The sequence below is a fragment of the Schistocerca gregaria genome, chromosome 1 (genome assembly GCF_023897955.1).
Source record: "Schistocerca gregaria isolate iqSchGreg1 chromosome 1, iqSchGreg1.2, whole genome shotgun sequence".
In the NCBI taxonomy this organism is placed as follows: domain Eukaryota; kingdom Metazoa; phylum Arthropoda; class Insecta; order Orthoptera; family Acrididae; genus Schistocerca; species Schistocerca gregaria.
Window position 1 is genome coordinate 262703090 of NC_064920.1, and position 12364 is coordinate 262715453.

The 12364-nt window shown below is 35.5% G+C and overlaps 1 protein-coding gene across 4 annotated transcripts in view; it reads left to right on the top strand.

Annotated features, from left to right (window-relative positions):
* Positions 1-3791, top strand: part of LOC126339866 (probable ATP-dependent RNA helicase DHX34) — a 179130-nt gene extending 175339 nt beyond the window's left edge. For all 4 annotated transcript variants that reach the window (XM_050001668.1, XM_050001669.1, XM_050001670.1 and 1 more), the window contains one exon: positions 3489-3791. In XM_050001668.1, the coding sequence (XP_049857625.1) occupies positions 3489-3616 (128 nt within the window). In that variant the 3' untranslated portion in view covers positions 3617-3791. The remainder of the gene's footprint in view (positions 1-3488) is intronic.
* Positions 3792-12364: the final 8573 nt, after the last annotated feature.

Here is a 12364-nt window from a genome sequence, read left to right on the forward strand (position 1 = left end):
TTATGAACCTAGCGACCTGTGGAGCACTGTGCATCATGTTCATCACACTTCATTCTAGTTAACAGGGTGGTTTGATAAGTCTGGTAAATAGCAATAAAAATGTTTGTTGCATAAAAAACTCCCCTTACTTCTCAACATAGCCTCCTTTGATGGATATACACTTGGTCCAGCAATCCTCCACCTTTTTCATTCCATTGGGAAAAATACTCATTGATTGAAACTATCACTTTCTCATTCGATGAAAATTTCTTCCCTGCAAGGCAAAGTTTCAAGTTAGGGAACACAAGTAAGTCGCTTAAGGCTAAGTCTCATGAGTAGAATAGATGAGAAACAGTTCAAAGTCCTATTCATGCATTTTTGCCACTGTTATTGCTGATGTATAAGGTTGTGCATTATGCTAGTGAAAGAGCACTTTTTGATGCTAGCCTTGGCCATTTTTCTGCCAACGCAAGTTTCCAACGCTCCAACAATAAAGTAGAATAAGTTCCAGTTATGCTTCTGACTTTTTCTAAGTAATCTATATGGATTATTCCTTGGGAATCCCAAAAAACAGTTGCCATCACCTTATCAGCGAACAAAATGGTCTTTGCTTTCTTTGGCGCACTTTCACCAGGCTTTGTCCATTGTTTCGAGTGCCATTTTGACTCTGGTGTATAACGATGGATCTGAGTTTCATCAACAGTCACAAATTGGGACGAAAGCATAGCAGATTGCAACTAAACATTGCCAGACATTGTGCTGAAATGTGCTAGATGCACTTTTGGTCAACTGTGAGCAACTGCGTCACCCACCTCGCACAGAGGTCCTTCATAGACAATTCTCTGTACAGTTCAGATGCCAGCAGCCTCAGCAACCTCATCAACTCTTTGGCAGTCTTGCATTACCACATCATGGATTTTATCAGTGGTTTCCTTTATGGTGATTTTAATTGGATGGCCGGTGCGACTGCTTCATCTACAGCGCTTCTCCAACCACTGTTAAATTTGTTTAATCCAAAAGCAAATGGTCTTCAGTGATGGTGCAGGGTCTGCATGAACTTCGTCCAGTTCTGTTTTAATTTGTGCAGCAATCCAACCCATCAAATAAAAATGTTTAGTAAGAACATGACATTTGTTTTTCTCTGTTTTCAAGTACAGTCAACCTTCTGACCGATTCAGGTGGCTGTCAACAATAAACTGTATTATATACATTGCTGAAATTCTTTATGCAATCCTTGGGATGGTCAAGCTTACGAAACATGAAGGCAGACCGGAGATGTTCCATTATCAAACCACCCTCATACACAGCCCACTGCCACCTATGTAACTTTGGCATTAAATGGGATCTAGCAGAGAATGGATGTCTGAAGTTGTGAGACATTGTTGTTTAATTAATTTGATATGCTGTATCTTAACTATTGCTAGCAATCCAACTTATTTTGATGTGCCTTTGTTTAATATGACACTTGTTTGGCGTGTCTTCCTTTAATACAACACTTTCACAATTATTGACAGTATCCTCATTTGATACCCCCCAGTACTTAGTAAATCTCTCATCATCAGCAACTATTTGACAACTGTCACATATTTACCACGTCAGAGGGCCTGGTCAATAAATTATAGTGACTTGAGTCCAAAGCTAACTGGCTGCTAATGTAAGACAGAGAATAGATGGTAGAATTTGGCTGGGATACTTTCCACAGATGTTACTTCCCTCTTTTCTTTCATTTCATTCTGCTCTCTTGCTTGAGAGGATAAAAGTAAATTACATTTCAGTGTCTTTCATTATAGCCTTTTCACAGTAGTGTTGTGATCTGAACTATAAAATTCTTTGTCTGAAATCAGTTGTAATATTTAATTTCTAGGCAAAATATACTCATAGGAAACATGAGAAACAGTGTCACATAAAATCTTGTGTGTGAGGTGCCCCACAGATTGTTTATATTTGATAAAAGTCATTGTGCTGTATACCATGAGCCACACTTTTATAAGTATTTAATTGCCAGATCAGTATTCAGGCATGTAGCCCATCATCAGTGGCATCTGATACAGAGGTTAAACAAATAAGTGTAGACATATTGATGTATGTAACATAACTGTGTTTTGTATATATTACAATAGAAATATATTAAAAAAGATGCTGTGACTTACCAAACAGGAAAGCGCTGGTAGATAGACACAATAAAAAACACACAAACACGCACACAAATATCAAGCTTTCGCAACCCACGGTTGCTTACAATAGAAATATATGGATAATTACATATTGCATATGTGTAAATCAAATCAGGTGTTTATGTAATCTGAAATCTTTATATAATTATTAAATTGATGTGATTCTAGAAAATATAAAACCGTGTAGCTATTTAAAATCTCATTTTAACCATATCCGTATGATCACAGTAGGGTTCATTATCCGTCTTACCTCTGTGGCACATAGGTTATCGTGCGTATATGTTACAGCTGTGAAATGCTAAGTGGCCACACTTCTTGGGCATGTTGGACACAGTTCTCGTGAGACGAAAACATGGACTGGTGCTCAGGACAAAGAGTCTTACTATAAGGGTCTCTTGTTATCCATGAAATCAAATTGAGAAACATTTGTGGCATGCACTCACTATGTGTAGTGATTCAGATTTTAAGTATAATAATAGTGGCCAAGAATATTACAATAAGTTACACATTCCAACAAAGTGGACCAGCAGTTTACAACTGTCAACATTTGCTGACTAATAAAAAAAGAGGATTTTTAAGGGTTATCAAAAGGGAAAAAACTTGTCTTGTTTTCAGTTTAAATATCTTGTTTTAAAATTTGTTATTAAATATGTTTATTTTTATTAACTGATATTAAAATAATGAACTTTAATACTACCAGTTTTGTAATCACATTATCATTTAATTCCTTCGCTCAGAAAATGCATTTTGTGAATTAAGTTTGACAATTGAATTTCTATTTGTTTGCCATAGCCTTTTATATTCACGATAAATTAATAATTCTGCAAGAAGTAGTACCCATCAGTAATCATCCATTGCTTGTATTTTGTTGTACTTACACTTTTGAAGAAGAAATTATTTCATATAAAAAAGATAAATGAAAAATTTGCTAGCAACATCAGAAGTTACTGATAACTTAAGAACTTTTTGTAGCAAGACATTCAAAACCCGAATCTATGTCTTCCACAAAAACTGTATAAAAAGAAGAACTTACTTTAGAAAGCTGTTAAATTACAGTGGCTGGCTTCAGATGCTGAAATTCCAGTGCTGCCAACAGACAAATTTAAAATTAGCGAAGCTACAAAATTTTACACTTTTTTCTGACTTCTTGGTACACCATCAGGTGCACCTTCTTTCAACTTAGTTGGCCAGCAAACTAAACCTCTGTGCTATGCAAACATTGAGTTTATTGTGTACTTCATTATTTTACAATAGTAACCATGTAACTTGGATATATTCACATACTAGCACATCATAAACTGCATTTGCCTTGACATATACGATTCTATTTTGCAGAAACTACTGAAGACACTAATCAGTCAAGTGGATCTGAAGGGTATTACTGTAATATATGTCAAAAAACTTTAAATTTGACACCAACTGAAATTCTGCGACACAAAAAGCATCACCAGAAGAAAGACTGATAGTTTATATGCCATAAGCAGTAATCTTGAAATATTGTAATAAAGGTAATAATAATCCCACTGCAAATAATGTCATAAATGACAAATTGAATGTTTTTTCAGTCACTGTATTCATGTACAATTTTTGCAATTAACATGTGAAACTGGTGCCGTTAGAAATAAAGTGTACAGAGCAGTACTGTGTATCATTATACTAACATTTATGAAGAGGGTTTATTTCATTTGGAAATAAAACTGTTACCAGTGGTAGACAAAGTGGTCACTTTTTTCTAGAACAATTATTGTGATTCTAACTGCACAGAATGACAAATAATCTTCCTGTTCCCTCTTTTCCTGCAGTTTTCAGCAACTCTTATTTCATGTAATCTACATTAGAACAATTAGCCATTCTTATGACCTTCTGTGGGGAAATACTAGAGGAAATGTTTTTAAGCTAAAAGTACTATCTGATGGCTGTACTTACCACCACAGTAGGTTCTAGATCAGTAACAGTCTGTAGAATTTCACAGGAACATCTTCCTCTCAGTATTATTTTTGAGTTACAAATACAACAGTATCTAATGAAGTAATATAAGGCAAAACATATGTAACTGTGTCAGCATGTGCTTCATATGTTTAATTTCAGGACTGGATATACCACCATGACATTATTATTGTTATTATTATTATGATCCAAAGACATGTTACTGCATGGATCAAACCAAAGCTGGATATCAGTAAATTTAAATTCTCCCAATCAGGATTATCAGAGATGGAATCACTAATGAAATCTCCACATACAATAACTTCCTAGTTGTTTCTTCTATGTCTTATAAGTAACTTTTGTTTTTTAAAAAAAAGACTGAGTGGTGACATGTCCATTTCGAAATATCTGGTTAGTGCATCAGTAAGCAGAATGAAGATTTTAGGCAACCTGCTGCAACAATGTCCCATGAAGCAAGTTTAATTACTTGCTAAGGTATAGAACATAATGGTAAGAAATGGTTTTCAAACTGCACAGTAATCTGCTATTACTAAGTGCATTTATTTTCAGCCATGAAAAGATTACGAAGTGAAAAAAGATCAGTATTTCAAAATACTCCATAACATAGAAAACATATTTGAACAATATATTTCCACTCCTGATTTGAAAAGAAGATATCATATTGCAAAAGCCCAGCGAACAGTTACACAATTTTGATCAAATTGTTGAGTGCAGTATTTCTTTCACTTTTTCTCCTTTGATGAAGCACTGCACACAGAATATGTTATTAGCAATCGTGTGAGACAAACAAGTTGCAATCTTCAGAGGCTGCCATGCCAACTCACTAGACAGTTCACTGTGAGTGATGGAGCAGGCAACACCCAGCATCTCACTTGGAAGAGTGCGAGCTGCAAGGAGCTGACTCGCAAGAGCCTTAAGCAAACATTCTTAAATGTAAGGTAATTAAATAAAAAAATGAAACTCAAATGGGATGTCCTAACAGACTGAACATAGTTGTGACATGTTGCAGAATTTATTTTTAAAAATAATTCCCTAATTTCATTCCTTGCTATTTTGCGTGGAAAGTCAATCACTTTGAACTAAAAAGATGCAGACTGAGAACTAATGCAATAGGTGATACATATTTTGAAATTTTTGAAGGAGTTAACTAAACAGGTGCCCCAGAGATAACAGCTTCACTGCCAAAAATTGAATCTTGTCAAGACATGTAAGAGCTTTTAAAGATAAAAATAAAAAATGTCAGCTTGGAATTATCTCCAACAGTGAATTGATTACTTAGGCATTTACGGATCCCTAATTCAAAAAGCAAAAATTTGAAGACATTACATTCCAGGACTGTTACAAAAACTTTGTAGCAAAAATGAAAGCATTGGGTGTCCAACAAGAACAAATACACATAACTCTCCAGCCAGTTACCATCATAATGGATAGGAACTCTTCAGTTTGGGAGGAGCTCAATAAAACCATCAGTCAGTGCCAAATAATACACAGCCTGGGATCTGTAGTGACTGTTAAATTAAACAAATATTTATCTAGAAGCAATATCTTAAAGTGATGAGAATCCATAAAATAGTTGTAATAAATGCAACACTGATTTTTTTCTGGAAAGTAACTCCTGGCAGGGTCTTGCAAGTCACGCAGGGCTCCACAGAGGATCCAGACAAAGTGTGTCCCACAATGTCCTGTCTTTTTATCCTTTCCTTTTCCCCCTCTGTGAATGTGTGGCTAGGGAGGAGTTACAGTCCCCTGGTGTGGGAGCACAAGATCCTTGGTGAGCACGACACTGATGATGCACATAGGATTTACTGTAGAGGAATGGTGTTCAGTATTCAAGATGAATACAAGCTGTTTAAGGGCTAAGGCCCTGGAAATAATAATATCCAGAACATGAGGGGACAATGCAACAAGAACACTTGAGGGCTGTGGACTAATAACGCACATCACCAAAAAAATTCAGCTCATGTAAACTAAAAGGAGAAATAACTGGATGAATCCTAAGGATATAATGTTTGGCCTGGAAGTGGCAACCCATATTGGATTATGGAATGTAAGAGCATTGAGAGAGGTGGCATAGAGGTTCCTACCCTACTGCCTAACTAATTAACTACACAAGAATGTTCCTGGGGCAGTTTTAATTAACTACTCACTTTTGTACTAAGTAACATAGCACCCTCTGCCTACACATATTCTCTCTCAGAGTACTACCTGCAGACTGTGTTTACGAATGTGTTGCAAGGCTGGTTTAAACTTAAGTCCAGTTTTAAGTACATGGTACTAGAATGTGTAGATGTGGTGTAACCACCTTGATGGGAATGACTGTTGGTAACTGAAAATAGTTCACAGTTAACATCTTTACAAAATACTAATCTTGAAGAACTTCATAGAATTTGATATTCTTAAAGATGATTGGGTGTAACTCAATTTGTTCAAAATAATAAACATTGTCCAGAACTTATCTTCATTTTGATGCTTCACTACAGATAACTCCTCCTGTAAGTTTCATAACCCTTCCAGACTTGAATTTTTTCTGGAGAAAGAAAAATTTTTTATGTATCAATACTCATAGGTTTTGTTTTAATTATTAAATGATTTTAGATGCAAGATTCATACAAAAATATGTACCCGTTTTCAAAACATACATTGTACACTTGGTTTCCTCTTATGAACTAAAATAACTAATTACGCAATATTCTCTATTGTAATAAGTAGTAAAATGATAATTCAACCATTACCATGCAAAATAACAATTACAATATTTAGTCATACAGTGGAATATAGTCAACCAACTACATACATGTATTCTGGTGGTCACAAGCTGCTGCGTGCTGCAACATTGACTTGCTGATATTTTCATAGTGATGCCCAACAGTTGGCAGCACTTGCACAGGATGAAAAGACTGAACATTCAGAAATGTATACCTTGGGTTTCCATTGGGAAAAAACATTTCTGTTGTAACTAAGACACAGTAAAAGTTAATGTACACAATTGTAGCCAGAAGATCTGAAAGGGTTAAGTGAAGATGAGCCAGAGAACACCTTGGTTCTTGAAAGACATGAAAAGCAGTCAATGTTTCATGTGTATAGTTCATTACATCATATAGTTCTGTCCATGACCTAACGTCATACTGGACACCCACACGATTTTGTGGTGCAGGCCTTATATACGCTTTCTAACATTTTTTTATTGTTGTGTATAGTAAATTCACTAATTACAATTACAGAAGTTGTTGATAATTACAAAAGAATGTTATCATTCTGTAGTTAAAACTGAAAAGCATGGAATAAGATACAACAACAAGTACAGATCTCTTGTTTTCATGCAAAAACTAAGTGAAATGATACAAATAAACAATGTTGAATACATTTTTGTTAATTATACTGAAAGTACATTATCCCAAATATTCCTAACATGTTTCCTGTTTCAAATATGAGTGCATTATTTTTTAGTGTGAACAGAATTTCAATATATAATACAAGAGCCCAAATAAACACTTCATGTACATTGTTAATCTGGTTTCGTTTTATGAATTTAAATAAATATCAAGTAATTATTTGTTGTTATGATAGTCAATAGCATAGTAATTTGACAACATGATAAACAAATTGTTACAGGTTTCATACATTATAATTACAGTATATTTGATCTTTTTTGTTGCTTGATTGTTTGTTGAGAAACTTTTAACTGCAATTAAATGAATTGACAATACATGTTCCTACAAATGGATGGATGTAATATTTGGACAAACTTTGATATGAAATTGTTGAAAATTACATTACAGAACTCAAAAGGCAAAATTACTTATATAGGTCCTATCTAATGACATAAAAGTTAATCACACAATCCAAATTAGTTTCAAAATTGTAAGAAAAATGAGCTGTTAGATTTCATAGTGTACACTTACTACCAGCATGACGTGTATCACCTTTCTGCAAGCGTGTTCTAGACTAGAGTTCCCCAACTTTTTATTACCTATGGCATATCCAAAGGGACGTAGACTGAACAAGCCATGCCAAAATGTGTCCTGACCCCTCAAAATCATGTGTATCTTAACATAATTATGAATTATTACATTCTTAAGTAATTGGTTATAATTATTATTGTTGTTGTTGTTGTTGTAAAACAGGAATAGACTCATGCATATATTAACAACTTAGTAACTTTATTTCGCTATAGAAAATAGACATGTCTAGTGTGAATTTTAAAGTAAATAACTCTGCTCATACCTTTACTGTGGTACTTTAGCCTGATTAACTGCACACAGATGGCCGATTCGTGGCAGAATCACTGATGGAGGAAGCCTCATTTCTTCATCAATGGATTTGAGTGTTTGTTTGTCTCTCTTTGATGATTTAATTTCTATTAGTATCGAGAAGCCCAGTTCACACATATATGTAGTTGAAAATGGCAGTAACACATTTACTGCCATCTCAGAGATAGACAGTTATTCACTGCTTATGGACAGCTAAAATGTATCCAAAGACACTTCGAAGGTATTTTGAATCCATGAATTAATCACAAACCCAGTAAAGATCTTCAACACTCTCACCAAAATATCTTTAAAAATTCTGCTGTATGAATACTAAAAATTCTTTAACTAGTTCCATCAGTACCTTATTATCAACTCTGCAAAACAATAAATTACATTTACATGCCCAATAACTTACCTTATGTAGGAAAGAAGTTGTGCATGGACGCAAATATCAGTGGACTCCTTGATCTGATGTGAAAACTTACAACTGCTCTTTATTATCTCCTGCAAAATGTCTTCAATGTCACTGGGCATGTCACTAACATGGTGGCTGATTGTGTCAGCATAGAAGAATTTTTGAAATTTCAGTGGCAGCTTCTGAACAAAGAATTATTTTTACCATTTGTTCACAGGTGGGCCTTAACAACATTTCTGCTCTTATATGTGGTTTTTTGGCCTTTATGATAAGTTCAGTTACTTTATAGGCACAGCACACTGGTTGCAGACTGGTGCTGTAAACTGCTTAAGTGAGCTAACCTACAGTCAGACAAGGCGTAAAGCTTTGTGTCTTGGAGTCATCCTGGGTACACGATTAGGCATTCAGCTCTGGAAGCCCATATCGATGATATTTCGTTTGATGGTTCATACACTGACACTTGTGTATGGCCCAGCATTGAAATCTGCAGCAGTTTGCAGAAGGGTTGACTACTGTCACACTGAACGATTGTCTTCAGTTGTCATTGGTCATGTTCTTGCAGGATCTTTTTCTGGCTGCACCAATCTTGGAGATTTGATGTTCTACTGGATTCCTGATATTCATGGTACACTCGTGAAATGGTTGTACAGGAAAATCTCCACTTCATCGCTACCTCGAAGATACTGGGTCCTATCCCTCAAGCACTGACTATAACACCACATTCAAACTCACTTAAATCTTGATAGCCTGTTATTTAGCAGCAGTAACCAATCTAACAACTGCATCACACGCTTGCTGTCTTACATAGGTGTTGCTGACTGCAACGCTGTATTCTGCCTGTTTACATAGCTTTGTGTTTCAATATGCATGCCTATACCAGTTTCTTTGGCACTTCAGTGTATAATAAACTGTGGTCTGAAATGGAACATAAATGCCACAGCAGGAAGATTAAGACAAGTCAAAAAAGAGGTGGAGAACTACTGATTGGATATGTTGGGAGTAAGTGAAATAAGGTGGCCAGAATCTGGGGAAAGTCAACCACAAAATGGTGGATTGTTGCTATATGTAGGTGAAGATGTGAGTGCAGGAATAGTGTAGGGCTATTACTATCCAAAAACTACAAATGTGTGAAATAGCACTGTAATTCAATGCTATGCACCTGCCGAAGTAAATGAAAGAGAGTCAAAAGAAGCATTTTATGCTGAGCTAAATGGAATCTTTAGGCAAAAATATCATAGAGACTAAAAATTTTTAATGGGAGTCTTGAATGTCAAAGTGGGTTCAGAAAATAATGGTTCTGAACACATCATGGATGCCCATGGCACTGGGAACACAAATGTAAATTGTGAGCTACTGATAGATCTGTGCATTGATCATGAGCTAGTCATTGGAAATAAAATAATGTGGGTTTGCCAGATCACGTTACTGTAAACCAAGTAGACCACACAGCTCAATGCTCACTGGTTTTCCCTACAGTTACAAAACAGATCTCAGGTCCTCACTAAGAAATCTATGCAAGAAGGAATCGAAACGTGCTCACAAAAATTTAGATACAGTTAGAGAGAACATCTTAGGATTTAAGACTTGTCAAAGAAAAGAATGGATTTCCAATGACATGTGGAAAATAAGTAACCACAGGGAAGAAGCCAAAACTAACTGCTATCAGCACTTTGTATGCCTTGACAGATGATATTTTCAGTATAATATTATATTCATTACAAGAGGTGGTATATTTATAAAGTGGCAGCCAGTGCATTTGTGACACTATGGATCAGCAGAATGGTTGACATATAGTGCACACAGCCCTCTGGCTGAGCAGACAGAGATCCAGAACTGCTATTTAGTTTTGCTTAAATTATGGTTGAAGAGTTAAGGGTCATAATAAAATTTTAAAAATCAGGGCTAAGTCTCCATTTACGTCCACAATTATTTCTAGTTTTTAAAAGCAATTTCCACTTCTGATGATGTTCTCCATATATGAAACATTTTGTGATATCATAATTTAGGGTCCACTGCATGTTGCCAAGTCAATTTTCAGCTTGTAAGAAGGCAGTGTCATACTACCTGTGAAAGAACCTTGCACAGTAAAGAACTATACCATTCAACTTGATCTTAAGGTTAAAGACTGGATTTTTATATGTAGTAAATTCTAGAACATGATAGTCACATGTTTTTTCATTTTTTACCAGGTCATAACACTGTCATTAATCCTTTAAGCATGAGACCAGTGATATGACAGACCAATGAAAGTGTGCCTTCATTACAAGAGGAAATAAAAAATTTAAGCTATTCATTATCGTCAACCTAAAGTTGTAAAATACAACCCAACCAGTCAATATTTCAGTTGCTTTCTTATTTTATATCTTAATTTTATGAATGTGTGTTGAAGATGATACATACTGGTTGGTCCATAGGTGTGGAACCACCCTTCTGAAACAAAAGTAGGTGTATAAACAGAAATTTAAAGACAAGTAGTATGAGGTATGGGAGGGGGAAAACATGTGACACCATGTTACCAACATAATGACCATTTTTGAAGCTGTGATCATGAATACAACTCATAATTTTCAAAGGAAAAGGGAGTAATGTTACATATCAGACAGGCAGTCAGAGAATTACACAAGAAAAACAATGATGTTTTTCATTTGAGCATAGCTTTACTCACTCTCAGATTATGTTACATTTTGTACAGAGCATGGAAAATGCTGTGATTACACATGTAGGTGCTTAACAAATAGTGCAATTCACCTAAAGATAAGCCTTTTCATTGGTCTATAGAATACAAGATAAATAACGTCTATCACATACTTTATTATCATCGCACCGGTATTTCATGTAGCCTGCATCCAACAACAATAACACACACTCCAATGCTCTCCTTTTACTACTGACAGCATGGTCTTTCCAGAGCTGATCGTTTGCTATTTTGCCGTTGGGTAAGTGTGGAGTGGCCTGTGAGCTGAGCTCACTACACCACATCCCCACAAGGAAAAGAAAAAAAATAATAATTTGGCTTATGAAATGTCTGCTGGATTGAAACAGAACTGCGTTTTTCATCTGTAGCATGTTTACATTCTGGTGTGAGTCTGATGGGGCAGCTGCTGATCTGAAGGTACTGCCACAACTGAGTGGGTGGTGCCTGGTTGGTTTTCAGGCCTGTGATAGTACTCTGGGTGACAACGCAGTTCCAACAGCTGTAAATTGGTGGGTCTTTTGCATCCAGTGATGGCGTGCATTTTGGTGGTGTCTCCTACACGTGGCTTCTTTTAAGCCATTTGATGTTTAATTAGATAATTATCTTGTACCTCATGCATAACTAAAGTAACTGCTAAAGAGGAGATAAAATTTTTATCATTAATGATTGCCAAGGCCAAAACTGTGGGAATATGCTACAAGACATATTACTTAACTGTGGGAATATACAACAAGACAAATTACTTACCAAGCAATGAAATTGTAAAACACATGGGCAAATAAACACATTAATTGTTATTGGTGGCTATAATGACACTGAAAAACCTATGGAAGAATAGCAGAGGAATATGCTGGATTCTCTTGAATGCATATGTAAGCTCACACACAAAATGAAAATAATTATT